Source organism: Microplitis mediator, chromosome 6 (assembly GCF_029852145.1).
Source record: "Microplitis mediator isolate UGA2020A chromosome 6, iyMicMedi2.1, whole genome shotgun sequence".
Lineage (NCBI taxonomy): Eukaryota > Metazoa > Arthropoda > Insecta > Hymenoptera > Braconidae > Microplitis > Microplitis mediator.
This window is the reverse complement of record NC_079974.1, coordinates 6,220,661-6,244,295: the sequence shown is the minus strand read 5'-3', so window position 1 is coordinate 6,244,295 and position 23,635 is coordinate 6,220,661. Positions and strand designations below refer to the sequence as shown.

Genomic DNA, 23,635 nt, shown 5'->3' with positions numbered 1-23,635 from the left:
GGGACATGTTCAAGTCCGTAGTGATCAACCGCGCTGGCCTGGAGGACGTCGAACGTCTTCATTACTTGAAGACGTATCTCACAGGACAGGCAGCTCAAGCAATCGCCAACACACCCATGTGTAACGAAAGCTTTCCACTCGCTTGGGGTGCCATCTGTAAGCGTTACGATGTACCTCGCTTACTCATCGGTGCTCAGCTCGACAAGCTGGTCAACCTTCCAGCACTCACCTCGCGCTCGTCAAAACAACTCTACTCGCTGATTGATCAGACCCACGAGGCGATCAATGCACTCCTCGCTCAGAAGGTCAATCTCCAGGAAGGAGACTGCTACCTTCTCACTCACATAATCATATCTAAACTCGACCGCTCAACCCGTGAAGCATGGGAATTATCATTGGGATCTTCGGTGGAATTCCCAAAACTCAGACAATTGCGTCAGTTCCTCACGGATCGTGCTCGTGCTCAAGAACGCTACGAGGAAAGTACCTCAAAGGCTGGTGACCACCAAAAATCCAGTCACTCGCACTCGCACTCAAGCTCTAAAGCCCACAAGAACTCTTACGCTCATGTGGCAACTTCTTCGGCTCCAAAACCGGCTGGATCATCAACACCAGCAAGCGCTCAACACAAAGTGGAGGCCAAAGCACAGTATCCGTGTGACCTGTGCCAAGGTGACCATTATTTGGTCAGATGTGATCAATTTGGCAAGCTCACCAACCAACAACGCACTCAGCTGGTGATCCAAGCCAGATTGTGCCCAAACTGCCTTGGACATCATCGAGTAGAGGCATGCAACTCGCAATTCACCTGCAGAGTGTGTCAGGAACAGCACCACTCTATGATTCACCCAGGAATCCCTGCAACTCCAGCTCGAAGTGCTCCTGCTCAAACTCAATAAGGATTTGCGCTTCCGCACGACACTCAAGCACTCGACACTCACTCGCACTCGCCTACTACAAGCTCACCGCACTCAAACAACACTCTTGCCCACACTCAAGCTCAAAATACTCATGATCACAGCACTCGTACTCATCACTCGCCAACTCAGAACTCAGTACAACTGGTTGTACTCAAACTCATCATTACGCTACGTTACTAGCGACTTGTCAAGTCTACGTAGTGACCAAGTTAAGTACTCATCCAATACGCATTCTCTTAGATACCGGTTCTGAGATATCCTTTGTTTCAGATTCATTGGCAAGAATGCTCAATATTTCTCGTGCTCGATCACACCTTACCATCCTAGGGATAGGTGCAGCTAAAGCTGGCCATACCAGGGGATGTGCAACTCTCACTCTGCGCTCATACCACTCGGATCAACCACTCACGATAAAGGCTCACATCCTCAGTGGTTTAACTGCTCGATTACCATCTGACCAAGTCCAAAACACCGACTTGGCACAGTACTCGCATCTCACGCTCGCAGATCCAGAGTTTGGAACCCCAGGTCCAACGGATGTCATCCTTGGAGCTGATTACTACGGCCAGGTCATCACTGGCGAGATCATCAAATGCAAATCTCCTGGATTACTCGCTCAAAATACAATTTTTGGCTGGATTCTCATTGGTCCAGTCCAAGCTCGGCTCAACAAACCACTGAGAATTCATCATGCTGTCTCCAATCATCATGATCAAGATCTTCAAGACTTACTAACTCGATTCTGGCTCCAAGAAGAGGTCAGTCCAACTCAACTACGCTCATTAACTCCCGAAGAAGAGGCTTGTGAAGCTCACTTCCGGGACACTCACACTCGAGACAGTTCTGGCAGGTACATCGTCAGACTGCCATTGATATCAGACCCGCAATAACTGGGGAACTCATACACAGCAGCTCGTCGCTGCTTACAACATCTCATGCGACGGCTTGATCATGATGCTCGGCTCAAAACACTCTACATGAACTTCATGGCAGAGTATCTCGAACTCAAGCACATGGTGCCTGCGGCATCATCTACATCATCAATTCAATACTTCCTACCCCACCATGGGGTACTGAAGGAAGACAACAACAACTTCAAGATCCGTGTGGTCTTCAACGGCTCAAAACCAACCAGTTCAGGACTCTCACTCAACGACATCATGCATACCGGGCCAAAATTACTCGTTAACATCTTCGACGTACTCATCAGCTCGCGACAACACCGGTTCATCTTTATCACAGATGTTACCAAAATGTATCGTCAGATTTTGGTTCACGAAAAGGACCAAGGTCTGCAACAAATACTCTGGTTTGATAAGGAAGGAAACATCATCCCCTTCAAACTTACTACAGTTACTTATGGGACGAAATCAGCTCCATTTTTTGCTGTTCGAGCCCTGCTCTAATTGGTCGAAGATGAAGGACATAGATTCCCACTCGCAATCGATCCACTCACTAAAGGTCGGTATGTCGACGACATTTCCGGAGGCGCAGATGATCTCGAGTCATTGCAAGCAGTTGCAGATGATATCGAGGGTCTGTGCAAGGCGGGCGGATTCCCACTCGCTAAATGGGCAAGCAATCATCGCAAACTACTTCAGCTCAATCGTGCGGAAGCGATTACAAAATACAAAATAGAGGATCCAGAAGTCAGCACCAAAATTCTTGGGATGTACTGGTCTTCAAACAAGGATCAATTCTCGTTCAAACACTCGCCACCATGCTCAACTCAACCGTGCACAAAACGTGCAATTCTATCAGAGATTGCTCAGATCTTTGATCCACTGGAATTCCTATCACCACTCATAATTCAAGCCAAAATGTTCATGCAGGAACTTTGGCTTGTCAAACTCGGCTGGGACACTCCATTGTCTGCAGAATTACGACAGAAATGGACTTCATTCAAAACTCAACTCGATATGATTCATATCATCAAGATTCCCAGATGGATCCACTCGTCCACGAACTCGGCTCTAGAAATCCATGGATTCTCCGATGCCTCGCAATTGGCGATGGCTGCGGCAGTATTTATCAAGGTCCTACCAACAGCTCGAACTCAGAGAGCAAAGGTTACGCTGCTTTGCTCTAAAACCAAGGTGGCACCGTTGAAACCCCTAACGATTCCACGCTTGGAACTCACCGCGGCTCACATGTTGGCAAAACTCGTCAAACACTGCCAGACCACACTCAACTACTCGCATGTGCCAACATATCTTTGGACCGATTCATCAATCACACTCACGTGGATACACTCGCACCCGTCACGCTGGAAAGACTTTGTCAGGAATAGGGTGTCATTTATTCAAGAACTCATTCCAGATGGCCACTGGAAGTTTGTCCCTGGCACTGACAATCCAGCAGATTGTGCAACTCGAGGCTTGACAACCAGTCAGCTTAAAACTCATCAACTATGGTGGTCTGGCCCATCATGGTTGCTCGAAGACTCGCCGTCCTGGCCAACCAGTCCTATTCATGTAGATGCAGATACTCACCTGGAAGAACGTCCAGTCAAATCACTCTACGTTTCGGCTCAACCACTCAACTCGGCTTGGACACTAATGGAACGTCCAATCCCACTATTGCGTATGCTCAGAGTTACAGCAATTTGTGGGAGGGTACGCGATATAATCAAACGCATACCACACTCGACTCTCGCTCGTCCACTCACATCAACTGAAATCAACCGCGCACTCCAGTTCTGCATCAAGAAAACTCAACGTATTCATTTCTACTCTGAACTCCAATTACTCGCAAAACAGGCATCATGGCCAAAGGATCACCCATTTGCTCGGTTGGTGGCTTATCAAGACACCGATGGCATCATCCGAGTAGGGGGGAGATTGGAAAATGCTCCAAACTCAGATCAACAGAAGCATCCTGCAATTCTACCTCGTGATGCTGCTCTAACTCGACTCGTCATCTCTGATGCCCATCAGCGTACCATGCATGGTGGTAATCAACTCACACTCGGTCATACTCGACTCCGATACTGGATCATTGGTGGACGTCAACCAGTACGTTCACACATACTCAAATGTCTCGTCTGTGCTCGTCATCGAGGTGTTCGGGCTCAGCAATTAATGCGACAACTCCCAACTCAACGTGTCACCCCAGCGCCACCATTTTCTCACACTGGAGTCGATTACGCTGGTCCAGTATCAATCAAATCATGGAAAGGTCGAGGATCCAGGATATACAAGGGCTGGATCTGTGTGTTTGTTTGTCTGACCACATCAGCAGTTCACGTCGACCTTGTCAGCGACTACTCATCATCAGGATTTATAGCAGCTCTCCGACGGTTTATTCACCGTCGAGGGATATGTACAGCACTCTACAGCGACTGTGGAACGACATTCCAAGGCGCGGACTCTGAACTCAAGCGGCTCTTCACTCAAGGCACTCAAGAATCTCATGCTCTACTCGATTGGGCCACTGTGCATCAAATCATATGGCATTTCAATCCTCCTGCTGCTCGCCATATGGGTGGCAAATGGGAAGCCGCAGTGAAATCTGTGAAACATCACCTGACTCGCACACTCGGAGAATCAGCCTTCACGTTTGAAGAACTTACGACCTTTCTAACGCAAGTGGAGGGGATTTTGAACTCGAGACCATTGGAGGCTCTATCCGACGATCCTCAGGATCCTTCATCGCTCACTCCAGGTCATTTTCTCATTGGGAGACCAATCGTTGCAATCCCTGAACCTTCACTCATGGATACAGAAGTATCAAGACTCTCTCGCTGGCAGTTCATTCAGCAACGTGTCCAGCATTTTTGGAATCACTGGTCTACCAGTTACATTCAACGTCATCTGGCTCGAACCAAGTGGCATCATGCTCGCAATGACATCAAACTCGGCTCACTAGTCCTTCTCACTGATGAACGAACTCCACCAACTCGATGACCACTCGCGAAAGTGACTGCACTCCATCCAGGGAAGGACAACCTCACTCGAGTGGTAACCATTCAAACAGCCACTGGTACTCTCACTCGTCCAATTGCTAAGCTCGCACTCTTACCACTTGCTCCAGAACCAGATGCCTAACTTAATGGCAATCTACTCATCAATCATCAGGTACTCAAGATCATAATCAGCAACTCTGTTCCTGATGGCGGGCGGAATGTTGCGTAAATTTCAAATGTTCGCGCCAGAACACTTGACAACTCTACGCTCTACTATACCAGAGGTGCTGCTATCGACGCGCCCTCTGATACTCGGAATTTCAACTCGATAGCCAGCTACGCGGCAACTGGCATTATTCTACAACACATGTAATAGAACACCACGTGCAACAAGTTTATTATAATTTCCAATTACATCTTGCTAATTATCGTGCTTCGTTAATTAATTCAATTTGATTATCACTCGAAAACTCATCAGGTATTATTATTCATCTATATTTTTTATTTACATTCTCAATTTAATTTATAAAATCTGTGATCATTTTTGTGTTGACCACGTGTCAAAATAACCTGTCGGCTATATATATATATATATATATATATATATATATATATATATATATATATATTGTGACATTTTAAAAAAATTTCGCCTTCTAATTCGACGCCGACACGTGGTCATTTAGTTATTAATCCGTGCATTACTATTATTTAACAATGTAAGGTTGTATATATTTTGACAGCTGCCGTATATTGACTTGGCCGATCACGAGTTTGAATAACTTGAGCAATTTTTCCCGCGTATGACAATTTGTCTCCTTCAGTTGGCAGCTTGGTACGAGAAGGATCCGAGACCCGAGTTATTTAATAGTAATAAGTTTAGTAATTAAGTTAGCTTAAGTTGGTATCGTGGCGTTTTACGAAATTTAGGTACTCGTTTGCTGGTCACCCGAGCCCAAGAGGATTCGCTGCTACGATCCACACGTCAAATCCGACGACAACGGCCGACAATACCCGAAGTGCGGAGTGTATATAATTCCGCCAGCGGAAAGTTTTTGAAGTTGGCATCGTCTAGCGAGTTAGCCTGTACGACGACTAAAACACCCGAACGACTTGGCCAATGTCCACGAACAGTCAGAACAAAGATTTATGCGACATATGGTATACCGGCCCAAGTGATTTATGTTGGAAAACTGAACCGACATCGAGAGATCCGGGGAGCAATTGTCCGCGCCACGCATGACCGAGCTCTATATTAGTAGCGATCGAAGCGCCGCCAACTGGGGAAGCCCTCAATTACGATCGACGAGGAGGGAAAAGGAACGACCAACGCCATTCTGGATCGTACCTTGTTGACAGATACACGTGTTTGCGTATAATAAATTGAAAATTTCGTTACTGCGGCTTGTTCGAGTTAAGATAATTAAAAAATAACGATCAAGACGAATTGTGCCAATATTCTGGTGGCTATCGCTCTGATTTTCCGCGTGCGGATATATTTAATTGACCTCACGTCAAGTACGTGAGATCATCGCCACAGTATCGTGATCGGACAGGCCGATTACGTTGTTCAGCTTTTGGTGGGCACGACGCACGTGCTACAGGACGCAAGCCGACCCCGGCCAGCCCTACGGGAATCATCGACCACGTGGAGACGGACCCATCAACCTTCGAGATCGTCGACCGGTGAGCGAGTCCAATTAATTTATCTCCACTGGTACCTATAGTATTTAGAATTGTATGGTGATTCGTCACCGTTTCTGTTGGTGTCACGATGGTCGTATGATCGACACCTTTCTTTTGTTGTTTGTATTTTATTTTAGTATATTTTTTTTGGTATTTTATTTTATTATATTTCTTTTTGTTATTTTATTTTATTATCTTTTGAGTGAACTTAAGAGTACTGCAGATTCGGGTCTCGTTATTCGGTTTCTTGATTATTGCATTTCTTCCGAACCCGGATAATTAACTGTAAGAATTTGCGTGTGGTTAACAATCCGACGGTAAGTCGATTACGGCCGTTACGTTACCGACTGTATCGGAGGTCAAGAAAATTGACGTCACCTTGCCGTCAAGTTACGGTGCTGAATTAATTTTGTTACCGCGTATCGTATCCCGCGCTTCTTGGGTACTGCTTATATCGAGACACGCCGACAACGGCATTAGTAGTAAGTTTGGTGAATAAAACGAACAACGTTTATGTTTTTTTTTTGTTTTTTTGTTCTCTTATTGTAACACCGATTGAATTTTTTTTTGTTGTTAATATACGAATTATTTTGTCGTATAATTTGGCGTACGTAATTTTGTTCGGAACCTTAGTGCCTATCCTACCCCGATCCACCGCCCTGGGTCTACGATCAACCAGAACTTCGGTGAGTAACACTCACCTGGCGCTCAACAACCACAGAACCCGAACAGGTAAGCCGAATAGTTGTGAGGGGACTAATTCGCCTGACGGATTCCAGGCGAATTAAAGATCCGGTCACATATTTGGCGCCCAACGTGGGGCCCGAAGGATAATAAGGCACGAATCCACTAGTAGTACTTGACCGCATTTTAACGTCTATTCACCTGAGTTGCGTAATCGACCGTGCATTAATCGCCTCGAATTATATTTCGCGTTACGGGTAAGACATTGACGACCGGCTAACGTATTGACGTCCGATTGACGTTTAATTTCGATCGAGATACTGAGTTCGGTTTAATCACGCGAAATTAAAAAAAAAAAAAAAAAAAAAAAAAAAAAAAAAGTACCCGGTAAAATGGGAGATAACCCTGACATACGCGACGGGGAAGTTACCCCAACGACGACGATGGAGGGGGCCGTGACAACCCCAACCCCATCCATAACACCGAATGTGTTAATACAATATGCTCCAGACCTTCCGACCCCAACCGGTAATCAAGGGATCGGTAACGGAAATGAGACCACTCGAACAAGTCACGAGGCTGCGATCGAGCAACATGCCAGCCTCACGGCCGAGCGGATTCGGATAGAGGTGGCCCGACGCGATATGGACAGGCAGCTCGAGGATATCCGACGTCGGGAGGATGAGGCGGCTGCTGTCGTTCGAAGACAGGTGATGGGGGCACTTTCACCAAGTTCGGTGGTATCTGAGTCCGGATATGACTGGATCGGTGATTTGTCCTCAATGCAGGTGCGCGAATTCCTGCTGACCTTGAATGCGTGCGCATTGGGCTCGGACGAAGTTCGTCGCGACCGACTGTACCGCGCACTCCGGCTGAAACGACACCCCGACACACCCTGGACCACGGCGGACCAACCACTGCCCGACCGTGAGGTTTTAGCTGCATTCGAGCGCAGTGTGCGTGGGCTGGATCGAACAGAGGTGGTAACCACCATACAGGTGACCACTACACCGATCACGACTGTCACCAATACGCCAGCTGGCTTATTGATGATCGACACTAATCCGACTGACCGAGTACCACCGCGAACGGTGACGTTACCACCTATAATGACCACGGGGCTCCCCACGGGCCCAAATCGACCGATGATACGGCCACCAGACCATATTCCGAGGGGAAACGTGCCGCCAGCGGCTAATTCGACACATATGCCACCCCAGCATCGACCAATACCGGAGTACCATTCGTGGGAATCTCCGATTAATCGACCGGAAATCATCCCCAATCAAAATACGACTACCTTACGAGTGGGAGAGGTACATTACCAACCTGGAATGTACGAGCGAGTTGCCAAATGGAATATCAAATTCTCTGGGCTAGCATCAGACCGAGTTGAGACCTTTTTGAGTCGACTCGAGGAATGCCGAGACACGTGCGGTCTTGGTGATGCCGATGTGCTTGCGTGTGTGCCGATATTGTTCTCTGGTGTGGCCAAAACGTGGTGGTCACACAAGAAATATCGGATTGGCAGCTACGACCAGTTCTGCCAGGAACTCCGAAAACGGTTTGGTGAACCTGCTGTCGAATGCAGGATACTAGGAGAAGCTGTTAACCGAACCCAAGGTCCATTGGAGTCCGGACTGGACTACCTCGACGCGGTATTGGCCATGTGGGCCCGGGTAACCGACCCAATGCCGATTAAATTTCAATTGGACTTCGCGTTCAACGGATTGCGGTCCGATTACCACTCCGTGATCCGACGAAGTGATTTTACATCATTTGATCACTTGTATGAATTAGTGGGGGGGTTCGACAGTCCCCGAAACCGACGTCAACCGAGAGTCCCAGTACCCCCAAACGAGAGTGTGGTACCCGAGTTTGCGTATCACCCGGAACGTTATGATAACCCAAACCATCGAAAGGCCCCGAAGACACAGGTAGCCGCTTTTATGCAACAGGGTTCGAGTACTGGGTCGCCGTCGAATAACCCAAATAAAAATTCATCGAGATCCCCGCCCAATAATGTAAATCACGACCGACCGAATCAAGAGCGGCTGGTAAGAAACTTCAACGACGTATCGAGATCGGGAACTCAATCACTGACATTACGTCGATTCAATACGCCACGACCATTTACCATTGCCGTTGAACGGCGGGGTAAATGCTTCAACTGTAAACAAGAGGGTCATGGACAAGCTACGTGCCCAATGCCATTACGGGAAAATTATTGTCGTAGCTGTGGCACCGAAGACGCAGTTACGCCGGGGTGCTTGAGTTGTGCCCAATGGCAACGAGCTCAGTCGGGAAACGCCCAGGGGGGTCAGCAGCAATAGGTCCAACGCTGATCACCGGTGAGGAACGGACCTCGATGTCTGTTGTACCAGAAGTTCAACAAGAAACCGTTTCGTTACCCGACATATTTTCCATCGACATCGAACCATATATACCGGTTGTCCTAGTAAAAGACGCTAGGTCACCGGTAAAACGACCGGCAGTGACACCGACTTCGAACCGACGTATCAAACGATACAAACGAAGCGTTACACCTGACAAGAAACGACGAGTGCTAAGTGAAGTAGCCGACGAAGTCTGCCCCGTTCAGACTAAGCGAACCGACAAGAGACCGTACATACCGACTACGATCGGAAAAGTTACGATGAACGCCTTATTAGACACCGGTGCTACGGTAACGTGTGTGCGTGAACTTCACCAACGAGAATGGGTCAATGAATTGGGCTCACGAGTTCGCCCCACGCCGATAGGAACGGCCGCAGTGGCCGATGGGTCACTTATGTCCGTGAAATCGATTTTAACGGTACCAGTGGGCATTAACAACGAGGTAATGCCACTGGAAATCCGCGTGATACCGACTTTGGCATATGACATGATCTTGGGCATGGATGCCATCAAGACATTCGGCATTGGATTCGATGGAGCGACCGGTAAATGGTGGACCAAACGAGAATCCGACATATTCGATTGGCAAGCCAAGAGTTGGCTTCAGAACGACGAAATATCGGCCATTATGGAAATATCTCCCGACCAGAAAGCCGCACTCGATGATTTGTTAACCCGACGACTACCGGAGATTCGATACACCGGTGAAACGACTTTTACCACCCTCATGACCCATAACATCGACGTCCAAGGTCATGACCCGATCCGACAACGGAATTATCCGACTTCACCGATCATCGAAAAAGAAATGTGCCGACAAGTCGACGAATTATTAGCGGCTGGAATCATTGAACCGTCAACTAGTGGATGGTGTAACCCCATCATCATGGTACGTAAACCGACCGGCGAGTATCGTATGTGTTTGGACTTCCGACGTCTACACGAAATTTCGAAACCGTGTGCGTATCCGTTACCATTGATGACGTGGATTTTGGACCAATTGAGTGGTGCGAAATTCATCTCCAAGATCGATTTGAAACATGCGTATCATCAAGTCAAGCTTGACCCCGATAGCCGAGAATATACTGCGTTCTGTGTCCCAGGACGAGGGATGTTCCAATATGTTGGTATGCCATTTGGATTGGCCGGTGCACCACCGCATTTCCAACGACTGATTGACACCATGTTAGGCCAAAGACGTGGTCTACGAGTCTTCGGTTACCTTGACGATCTGATTATCGTCACCGAAACGTTCAAAGAACACCTCGAAGTTCTTAACGAGGTCTTTGACGCATTGAAAAAGGCTAATTTGAAAATTAATGTCGATAAATGCGAATTCTGTACGAACGAAGTATGTTATTTGGGATACCGGGTTAATGAAAAGGGCCTTTTGGTTGACCCTGACCGAATTAAACCGATGGTTGAATTTCCGAGACCGGTTAATATGAAAAAACTACGACGGTTTATCGGTATGGCTTCGTGGTACCGCCGATTTATTCCGAACTTTGCAACGATCGCGGAACCGCTAACACGATTGACGAGCAAAAAGGTTCGATGGAACTGGGGCCCGGAACAAGAATCTGCGTTTGAATCGTTAAAGGTTGCATTAGCCACCGCACCTGTTTTATCGTGTCCGGATTATTCAAAAACGTTCGTGTTGCAGACTGATGCAAGTGCAACTGGGTTGGGGGCAGTATTGACCCAACAACACGAAGACGAAGAACGAGTGGTCGCATATGCAAGTCGCGTTATGAATCGGGCTGAACGGAATTATTCAGCGACCGAACGGGAATGTTTGGCCGTGTTGTGGGCATGTGAGCACTTTCGACGGTATTTGGAAGGTTATCATTTCAAGGTGATAACTGATCATAGTAGTTTACGGTGGTTACGTGACTTGAAAAGTAAGACGCCACGTTTAAGTCGCTGGGCAATGCGACTAGCCGAATACCAATTTCCGATTGAATATCGGAAAGGTACATTGAATGTTGTACCCGACGCGTTGTCTCGCATGTACGAGGACGAAGAAACCGATGATATACTAACCGCGGTTATTGCGGCTGACGACCAATTGGGGTTAGAGGACGACATTCCGGCAGCGGAATTAATGGACGACTGGTATTCCCGACGCAAACGGGAAGTTATCGAAGCACCCGATCGATGGAAGTACTGGAGAGTTGAAGACGACCGACTATATAAGTATCAACCGAACAAATTAATTGGCCAGGTGATGGAAGATTTGGATGCATGGAAGTTGGTACCACCGAAGGTTGCCCGCGAGGGCATAATCGAAGAAAACCACTGTCCGCCTCGTGCAGGTCATCTGGGCATAGAGAAAACCGTGGATCGAGTAGCGGTGGACTACTATTGGCCGGGCCTGGACGAGGATGTTCGAAAATTTGTCAGTGAGTGTGAAGTATGTCAAACATCGAAGGTATCGCAACAACAACCCGCTGGGTTGATGCGACGACGGATAGTAACGACACCGTGGACGGTAGTTGCTGCGGACTGCATGGAATTTCCGCTGAGCAAGTCTAATAATAAATACATGCTCGTATTTCAAGACTTGTTTACGAAATGGATTGAGTTGGTACCCCTGAAGAAAGCCGACGGACCGAACATTATCAGGGAGTTTGATAAACTCATTGTGCATCGATTCCGGTGCCCGGAGGTCCTACTGACCGACAACGGTACCGAGTTTACGAATAAACTGATGGAAGAAGTCGCTGCAGCGTATGGCGTTCACCATTCCCGAATCCCACCATATCATGCTCAGGCAAACCCTGTTGAACGCGTTAACCGAGTATTAAAAACCATGATTATATCGTTCGTTGAATTAGACCACCGGTTGTGGGACGAACATGTTCACGAGTTCCGACATGCATATAATACTGCGGTTCATAGTTCATTGCACGTATCACCGGCTATGTTGAACTATGGATGGCAACCGAAAGCCCCGAAGTATTACCGACGTATGTTAGAAGGGGCCCCGGAAATTCCGTGTCCGGATACCGACGCGTGGTTAAATCGAATTAACCGACTATCGCAACTGCACGACTTAATTGCTGATAACTTAGGTCGTTGTTTCGAACGACAAGCTCGATATTACAATCGACATCACCGGGATGTTCGATTCGCCGTAGGTGACCGGGTACGTGTTCGACAACACGTTTTGTCTCGCGGTGCGGAACGGTTTTCATCAAAATTAGCCCGTAAATTCTCGACCGAAATTTATACAGTATCGAACGTAGTTTCACCCGTCGTATACGAGCTGACCGATGCTCGAGGTCGATCCGCAGGGCGACAACACGTTAAAGAGTTAAGATTAGTCCGCGTACCGGAAACTGATGATGAACTAGATGAATAACGAGGCTCGATGCATGATTTGATGTTGTTGTGTGTTATAACCGCATGAATTGGTTAATGGTATAATTACAGGTTATTATGGAGCCAGCGACCAGGGATATAAGCGCTATCCTAGAGCGGATGCGCCTGCGAGACCCATCTGCGTATAACGCGGCGGTGGCGGATGAATATGAGGACCGTATTCGCCGCGCGGGAGTGGTAGTCGCCCGACCAGCACCACCGCCAATGCCGACTGCACGAGACCGGGCCCTAGCCAAACGGCAGGCTACAGCCAGGGGTAATTTAGGCTGTTTAATTCCGATTCCGGCGCCGTACCCATGCCCAGCTTGTGGGTTGTACCGAAAGAACTACCGTGAGCAGATCCTGGAGGCAGTTGAGCTGCTAATACATCACCCGCCGCCAATGGTCTTACCCGATTTGCCACCAAAAGTGGCTCGTCAAAATGCAGAGCAGTTAGCTCGGCGATTACGGGAGAACCCGCATCATCCTCGCACTCGTTACGCCTTGTGTCCGAATTGTAGTTTGGATCACTCGTCCCGAGTATGCCCGTTCCGCAGGGGAACCCGATGTGGAGGCTGTAACCAGCAGGGAGTCAAGACAGAGGAATGTCCCTACTGTCATCCAACCCTATATAAGCTGAAGTAACCCGCTCAGCACCTCTCAGAGTTGTCTGAAAGAAGCCGATAACGGCCATAGGAATCCGTTGGATTGATCTATATTTTTTTTTTGTTTGATTTGGTTTTGTTTTTTTTTGTTTGTACTCGGTGTGTTCGATTATTATTTTGATTTTAGAATTTTTTTTTGTTTATGATTTATTTTTTTTTGTTATATGTAAGTGTACCCAGAGTGAGTACATACAAGATAGCCGTACGCGGTAAGTGCGAATACACCGAACCCGGCATGAGAAGCCGGTAATATTATTAGTATAAATGATCTCGTGTAGTAATGAGTATGAGCCGAGAAGACTGATAATAATAAAGTACTTATTTTGATATATTGTTGTTATTAATTGCTTGTGGTGATGGGTAGTCTTAGAGGTATTGTGTGTTTGTTTTACAGCATCCGGATGGGGATGGAATGTGTTCGTCCAAAGTACCAGTTCGAGGTGAATTTGCGACTGGCTCCCCGTGTCGGCGTCTGGGAGGGGGTGTTGTGACATTTTAAAAAAATTTCGCCTTCTAATTCGACGCCGACACGTGGTCATTTAGTTATTAATCCGTGCATTACTATTATTTAACAATGTAAGGTTGTATATATTTTGACAGCTGCCGTATATTGACTTGGCCGATCACGAGTTTGAATAACTTGAGCAATTTTTCCCGCGTATGACAATTTGTCTCCTTCAGTTGGCAGCTTGGTACGAGAAGGATCCGAGACCCGAGTTATTTAATAGTAATAAGTTTAGTAATTAAGTTAGCTTAAGTTGGTATCGTGGCGTTTTACGAAATTTAGGTACTCGTTTGCTGGTCACCCGAGCCCAAGAGGATTCGCTGCTACGATCCACACGTCAAATCCGACGACAACGGCCGACAATACCCGAAGTGCGGAGTGTATATAATTCCGCCAGCGGAAAGTTTTTGAAGTTGGCATCGTCTAGCGAGTTAGCCTGTACGACGACTAAAACACCCGAACGACTTGGCCAATGTCCACGAACAGTCAGAACAAAGATTTATGCGACATATGGTATACCGGCCCAAGTGATTTATGTTGGAAAACTGAACCGACATCGAGAGATCCGGGGAGCAATTGTCCGCGCCACGCATGACCGAGCTCTATATTAGTAGCGATCGAAGCGCCGCCAACTGGGGAAGCCCTCAATTACGATCGACGAGGAGGGAAAAGGAACGACCAACGCCATTCTGGATCGTACCTTGTTGACAGATACACGTGTTTGCGTATAATAAATTGAAAATTTCGTTACTGCGGCTTGTTCGAGTTAAGATAATTAAAAAATAACGATCAAGACGAATTGTGCCAATATTCTGGTGGCTATCGCTCTGATTTTCCGCGTGCGGATATATTTAATTGACCTCACGTCAAGTACGTGAGATCATCGCCACAGTATCGTGATCGGACAGGCCGATTACGTTGTTCAGCTTTTGGTGGGCACGACGCACGTGCTACAGGACGCAAGCCGACCCCGGCCAGCCCTACGGGAATCATCGACCACGTGGAGACGGACCCATCAACCTTCGAGATCGTCGACCGGTGAGCGAGTCCAATTAATTTATCTCCACTGGTACCTATAGTATTTAGAATTGTATGGTGATTCGTCACCGTTTCTGACCTGTATGAACCTGGCGCCTAAAAATCAATTATCATTAATTCGGTATAAACAAATCGTTTGTTCGTCATTTGTTCTTATTTGTCCGGTAATAGTTTTTATTTGTTCGCTTATTGTTTATTTATAAAAAATTAAACAATTTTTTTTTTAAAACTTGGCGCATAATGGGCAAAATTTGATATTTTTTTTTTTCAATCGATAGCTTTTTTTTTTTTATTATTTGTTCGATCAATTAAATTCTTTGTTCTATTGTTTTTATATTTTTAAATAATTTTTTTCAGAATTAATTTATACAAATAATTTTAACTAGCAGTGCGCATGCGCCGAGTAGTACAGCTGTAAAAAGCATATCCTATAGTAACCATGGTCAAAATTTGCAGTCATTCAATGTCTTGTAATTGCAAATTCAATACTTTAATTTAATTTTAGAATATTAAAGTTCCACGTAATATTAGGTGAGTGATAATTTCAAGTTTGTATTATATGTGCCTTAAATTATTATTAACTTTTTTTTTATTTCAGTAGAAATTCAATCATTTTCATCACAATAGTGATTCGGAGTATCTGTGAAGAATTTTTTTAATAGAAAAAATGGAGCAATTCACCAAGTCATTACGGCTTGATACTTTATCATACACGATTTGTCAAAGTAATTTTTTACCTGTGTAAGTAGAATAATACTGTTCTTCATTCTTATCATTGATTAATTTTCCATAACTTCATTAAGTCTGTTTACTTTTTTGTCACGTTTTATCGCTGTAAATACATAATAATTTCTTTTTTAAATACTCCAAGTATTTGTATAAATTTTATGCTTGAATGAAAAAAAGCAATTGCTGGATTTCTTACAATTTTAGCGGTTAAGAAAATTTTCTATATTAGAATATTTATTATCTACATTAAATAAGCGGTGAGATGTTTTCTTAATCTATGAATAGAAATAATTGATACGATTTGTCTGATTTTTTTTATTGGTTGTGTGGTGATTATACCCGATGAAAAAAGATTTTATACAATTGTATAAAATTAGATAGAAAAAATGGCCCGATCCAATTGTATACAATCTGTATTTTTTCTATCCAATTTATATATAGTCTTTATATAATTGATATATAATTTTATACAATTGTATAAAATCTTTTTTCATCGGGTAGTTGTATAAAACAATTTTAATAAAATGTGCATAATTATAAGTTTTTATTCTGCCAACTTGTAGCATTGAGTACATCAACGGATTCAAGGAGCCAATAAATATGTTGCAGTCAAGTGATAATAAATTGTTTCAACAATTAAGCAATAACAATTCGCATAAATCATCAGTGCCCAGTCGAGAGCTAACAATAAAAAGATATGCTCAGAAGCCGCTGGTGGACATAGCATTGAAACAAAATAAGAAAACCGCTATCTCTCCAACACGATACTTTTTGAAAACTTTGATGTTAGCGTGGATGATGGCGATTCCGAAGAATATTTTCTTTAAAGCTAGAATTAGAAGTCTTACATCTGTAAGATTTAACAGGAGTCAAGAGACTAAAATAATTTCAATGCAAATTAACATTGGTCAGATACAAGAAAAAGAAATAAATTCCTGTACGACATTCTTCATGTTAAAGCCTGAAAAATTGATCAATGTAAAAAAAAAAATTTATAGAACGATAAGCAAACAATTGATATTAGAGGAAATGATATCAGTTGCAAAATGAAAAACAGCCTAAAATGGGAGACAAAGGTACGTGTATTTAGTAGCAGAAAATAATGCATTAAGGTTTCAGTTTTTATTTTGTAAATCATCTGAAAATATGAAATTTATGTAATTACAATTTAATTGATAATTTTAACTACATTAAATAGTTGTATTTTCAGATTGTAGATACAAGTACGTAAATAGTTATACGTTTCATAATGTAAAGTTAACATCTTATGCCTGATACACTTAAATATCTATGTATAAATTTATTTTAATATTAATTTTAAAATATTTATTATATATCAAAAATTATTCCATTTTGATTCAAAAGTAAATATAAAGAATCAGAGTTCATCCATCGTTCACTTTATTATACATTAATCGTGCTGCTGATGAATTATTTTTATCCTTTGAAAAAAATATTTACTAAGCCATCAGTCGGTACAGTAGGTTTTAAAAAGTATTAAAGATAAAATAGATCAAATTTCATTCTTATTAAACAAATGACAATCAATTAAAAATTTTTATTTCTCAAGTATTTCAAGTCTTGATTAGAATTTTTTGTTAAGTAAAGTCTGTAATACATATAAATTAGAAGTCAAAATAAAAAAAAAAATTTCCAATTCACTAATTAGTATTATATTTAAAGATTAAATCTTTATTAAAATATATGCTCTGTGAATTTAACTTTTGTAACTATTAATTTATTACTGCAAAGGTAAGTTTATTGTTAACAATGAAACTTCGAGAAATTTATTTCTATTTACTAATAATTAGGCTTATAAAAAAAATATATTCTTTGTTATTAATATTTGATTAATTATTTCAGATTTTAACTAATCTTTAATTAAAAGATGGGACCGAAAGCAAACGTCAGTGTTGAAGCTGCAGTTGATGCTTTAAAAAAATATATTAAATATTTTATACCTCCCGAGAAACCAAAATGGTCTGCAAAAGTTTGGCGTTTAATTTCGGACGAGTTAGATAATAAATGGAATGAGAGTGCAGTTCGAACTAACGTAAACAACAACAGAAGAAATATTTTAACCATCGCTCTTAAAGATTGTGGTTATTATTCTGATGAAACTAATACTAAATCAAGTACTTTTAATGATAATAATAATGATGATGATGATGATGATGATGAAGAAGTTAAAGATAAAAATATTGACAACAGTGACAGTGATGAAGTTAATTACGATAATGACCCAGACTATTATGATCAGGCGTATTTCAACGATACTGCAGAAATTGAGGAGTTTGATGTTGAGATATGTAGAGACCTATGGAACAAAATAATAACAGCAAGCACTGATAACAATAACCATAAAAATTTGAAACTAAATAATAGAGTGTGGACTGACATTATTGCATTTGCGTTTTGGGAACAGTATCGTTTAAAATGTGCTTTCGTATTCGATAAAGGAAGAATAACTGTAAACGGAAATAATTTTTTAACTATTCAGGCTCATTGCAAAAGCAAAATATGTGGTAATCGTTTACTTGGCTACCTTGAGGATATTCCTAGTGAAGAAGGTCCAGTATTTATCAAAATCAAATGTTCTGACACTCGGTTTGCTGAAAAACATGAAAATTGTCGACGACCCCTCCAAAGTGAAACGAGAAACAAAGTAAGTAAAGAATTAAAAGATCTTGGTGTCCACGGATACACTAGAAAAGCAGGAACAAAATTGTTGAGACCTGGTAATACTGGATGTCCTTTCTTATATAAACCAGAGGTCCTACGTCAAGCAAAAAAGCAATTTATCGACCATGAACACGGTATAAAACCGATAGATCGTAAAGATATTTTCGCAGCGATTGATCGACTTAATGTTAATCCTATGTATAAAAATGCAATTATAATGATGGGCAAACCATTTTTTGTTTACTATGCAACACAATCGCAAATGCATTGTTATAGAGAATATCGCCGTCTCCATAAAAAATTTTCATCAATTTGTATTGACGCAACGGGTGGAGTTGTACGAAAAATTGTCTCTGGAAGTCAAAAATCTGCATATATATTTCTTTACCAAATCGTAATAAATTTCAACAAAACCTCTCTATCTGTATACCAAATGCTAACGGAAATGCAAGATGCTGACAATATTGCTTTATGGTTAAAAAAGTGGCTTCGTGTTGTAAAGCCTCCACATGAAGCCGTCTCAGATGGATCCCGTGCCCAATTAAATGCAATGTCGAGTGCATTCAATGATATGTCCTTGAAACAATACGTCAAATTGTGTTTTGAAAATCTTAAAACTCATCAAGAAAACACAGATATCAAGACTTATATAAGATTGGATGTAGCTCACTTTGTACATACAATTACTGGCTGGAGTTGTTTCAAATCTGTGTTACATTCATCTGTCAAAAAGTTCTTTACATATTGTTTATGTCTTTTGATTGATTGCACAAGTTTGAAAAAATTTGAACGGATTTTGTTGTTAATTTTGATAATTTGCAATGTAGCTTATGAAGATAGTATAGTTGATGTCAACGATGAGGAAATCACTCCTTTAATCGCAAAATCTGAACTAGAAGACTTAATTTCACATAGAAACGTGGTACAATATTTTGCTAACGTTACTGAAGAAATAGCAAAACTTAACATCGACCCCGATACACATACATTAAAGAATACCTCACTTCACAGTAGTGAAAAAGACTCATTATCGATATCAACGTGGATGAACAATATATTGAATGTTTCAAAAAATGTTATATATCAGGGTGAAAAGTTGAATAGTTTTTTTCTACCTACCTTAGAAAAACCACTTGTAGAAGCAGCCATGGAGTTCCCTTTATGGACTAACATATGTATTCCTCACTCTGACTTGCGAGCAACCTCGAGCTATATTGAAGAAGATTTTAAGGACTTGAAGATGGCCTTGGGACGTCAAGTTTCATTACCAACAGATGTCTATACCTTTTTAAAATTACATCTTGATTATCTTATTGGAGGAGTAAGCTTATTAAGATTAAAAATAACGCAATTTATAGTCGAGAATCAAAACAACACTGAAAAAAGTAATGTCGATATTTTCGATTGTGATTTAAGTTCAATAAAAGAAGAAAAAATGGATCCTTTGAATTCGAAAGAAAAAAATATTCAATTAGATCTATTGAATCAGATGACTACACTTACTCCTGATAGTGATACAATTAAATTTAATGTAAATGCGAATTTGGGTACGAGCAATATCTTCAATAGCGTCAACAGCACAAAGTTAGACGTCATTCATAATTTACATGATGATTTTAGTGACGTGACTGCAAAAAAAAGTGGACCTTTTAACAATTTGATGGAGAAAAATCAAGAACCTACTTTTAATAAATGTGTTCAGACGACTGCAATTACTCTTGATAGTAATGATTCTCTATTGAATAAAATTGTGAATTTTAATGATAGTAATATTAATGATTGTGACAAAAGAAAAAGAGTTGCTGATAATATGAATTATGATTTCAGTGAAATAATTGAAAAGAAAAATAAAATAGACCCATTTGAAAATTGGAAGGGAAAAGGAACCAATAACATGTTAAATAGATTTGATTGGGTGATAAATACGGATTTGAATGAAGTTGAATCGGAAGTAGAAATTAATTTGGAGCCTATACAAAATAATAATGAATTTTCTGATAAAGAATACAAATTATCTAGTGAAATTGATAATAATCATGGTAGTGAAGATAATGATACTCATGATAAAATTGAGAATATCAAGAATTACGATATTTGTGATGATTCTTTAGGTAGTATCAAAGTGAAAGTCCTAGAAGATCATGATTATAGTTTTAAAACTAGCACTCCATTAGATGACAAAAAACAAAAAACAAAATTATCTGCTGCTATTGATCAAGTTGCAAGAAAGAAAATTAATTCTGGAAAATATTTTAACGACTGTCCTGAAATGAAATTACAGAATCAGTTTGTTAAATCTGAAAAGAAATCTGATGAACCTGAAAAAAAGACGACAAAAAAAAAAATATTTTTACTACAAAATGGCAATTATTGTAAAGCTGTAACTTTCAAAGGTTGTGACTGGTTACCTAACAATACGTGTCCTTTCGATACTGTTGTCCATATGCTTTTTGAAGGTGTGCTTCAAGATATAAATTTTTTGAAATTTTGTGAAAATTCTCAAAATTTTACTTTTAAATTTTTAATCGATTTCAAAGAACACGGCCCAAGTGATTATATTTATAAAGAAAGATTTAAGATACTTTATCCTATTTATAAAAATAAAGAAAAAAATCAAGGAAAAATTAAAAAAGAAAATGAAATTGCTATACCTATTTCGCGAACGATTATGTGTGAAGATAACATAAATACACTCTGGACTCGCCTTTTTGCAGATGAGCCAAGTATTTTTGAAAGAAACTCTTGCGCTACGCCAAACTGTCAAAATAATAACATTAATAATCTAGCAGTTTTTCCCATAAATTACTCAAAAGTCATTAAACATGGATTTGGTTCACTGCAAAAAGCGTTGGAATTCGACAGTAATATTTATAATATACGTTGTAACCATTGCCATGGAAACAAAATAACACGTAGACAGAACCCAAACTTCTACATTTATATTGAGCTTGATGTTAAAACTCGTCAAGAGATAAATGGTCGAAAATGCAAATTACGAGAGCTGCCAGAATATCTAACTCTACCAGTAACCAATGAAGTTGGTATTAGTCATGATTTTCGTTACCGGTTCGTAAATTTTTTCCATTTCCTATAGTATGTTCTTTAAGTTCTAAATTTATGTTTATTATTTATAAAATTTCAGAATATCTGGAGTTGCTGGATATGGTGGATTCCATTATGTTGCCTATTGCCGAAGACTATCTGGGTTATGGATCTGTTACAATGATCTTACCAATAAACCGCAATCAGTAACTGCTAGTCAAGAAATATTGCCTCATGGCATTCTTTACATTAGAAGTTGTTCTGTTAATCCTAAGGAGCGTACTTAATTGATTTTTTATGTGATAACTCTAAAGTTTATTTTTCTGTTATTATTTATGAATTAGTTATTAATGACAAATGACAAATCTAACAATGTATCTATAAATTTATACCACTGTCAAAAATTAACATTGCCATGTATAACTGAATAAGTTATTTCATAGTATATTACATACCTAGGCCAGTAAAATAAGAAAAGTCTCAGATCACATGTAATTGTTGGCCGAGGCGAAGCCGAGATGTGGTCTGAGGCTTTCTTTTTTACTGGCCAAGGTGCGTATACTATTTTTCTGCTCGACGAAGCCGGAAAGCTGCAACTTCGTTCAGGGCAGCGGCCCGAAAGTTGCCACTTTCCGGCCGGAGGGCAGAAAAAAATTTTTTTAACTTATAATCATTTCGTTCTGTGTAGCCCAATACATTAAGTGCTCACTTTATAACAAGATTAAATACTGTTTTTATTTCAAATCAATTAAATGATTGAAGTAGTTTTAAGTAATCAGACTATTAATGAGAAATAAGAATTAATAATTAATACAATAATCAGTTATAATTTAAATTACTCTAGCCATGCAATATAAAATACTCATTTTTATTTAACAAAAAATTAAAGTGAATTATTAAAAAATGTAACTAGATAGAACTTAAATTTATATTTGTGTTACAAATTCTATAATTTTTTATTAAACAACGAATAAAATTTATTTATTTGCAAATTTTTTTGACGAAATTTTTTCACCTTTGCATATTTTATCTATTCGCAAAAATATTATCAAGTAAAGTATAAATATAAATTAGCAATAGTTATTCAATACTTGTATAATTGTATAATTTATCAAGATTCATATATAGAAATTATTACTCGTTATTATTAGAATACATCATGTAAGTGATAATTTTTAAAAACTTAAAAATAATAGAAATCAATGAATAATATTAGATTGTTTAAATTTAATTTTTTAAATATTTCTTTTTAAATGATAACACGAAGTATTACTTTTTTTTATTTTAATTTAAAAAAGAAAACAGTTTTTCATGACTGGAAACCCAATTCAAAGAAATTTATCATATATTCATAATAAATTTGTATTGATGAAATAACATGCAGTACTGTTTATTTGGCAATAATAAAATTTAGCTACCATTCCAAAAAACTTAAAGTAACATGATAATCATATTATTTACTAACTCTAAACTCGTAAGACTCAGAATCGTAATATTATTTCCTAGAAATACTGTTGCATTATTACTAGGGTAATTAATAATTTATTTACGTTGTCTTTCTCTGAAATTTTATAGAAGAGTTGACAGTTTTAAAACTAAAAATAATGTAAGATTCTCCATAAAATTTCAATGAAAAAAAAAATTTATTGAACTGTAACAATAATACATATAAAAATAAACAATAATTTGTTTACAGTTAAACATGTACTAATAATTAACTATCACTTATTAATTAATATTTAACAAGTAATTTATAGACATTAAAAATATGATATCAACCTTGTGGCATTTGTGGAGTAAGACATAAAACCAAGCAAATTTTCATTTGCCGCTGTCATATTCAGCGTCAGATTTTTCTTCCAAATACACCAGTAATTTAATATCATCATATCCAATATCAATTCCAAGTCTGCTTGCTTTAAGCCACTCATCAGCGGCGGAGACAGTTAACTAGTTAATGCTACGAAGTCCGTGGATTCAATTAATTATCAGATTATCACCCATGTAACAATTTCGTTCA

The 23,635-nt window shown here is 40.6% G+C and overlaps 2 protein-coding genes across 2 annotated transcripts; both read left to right on the top strand.

Moving 5' to 3' along the window:
• Positions 1-1,204: 1,204 nt before the first annotated feature.
• Positions 1,205-1,810, top strand: LOC130670432 (uncharacterized). Its single transcript, XM_057473835.1, has one exon. It carries the CDS (start codon positions 1,205-1,207, stop codon positions 1,808-1,810), a length of 606 nt encoding a protein of 201 aa, XP_057329818.1.
• Positions 1,811-1,906: 96 nt separating this feature from the next.
• On the top strand, positions 1,907-4,825 carry LOC130670431 (uncharacterized). Its single transcript, XM_057473834.1, has 2 exons — positions 1,907-2,210; positions 2,337-4,825. Exons 1-2 carry the CDS (start codon positions 1,907-1,909, stop codon positions 4,823-4,825), a joined length of 2,793 nt encoding a protein of 930 aa, XP_057329817.1.
• Positions 4,826-23,635: the final 18,810 nt, after the last annotated feature.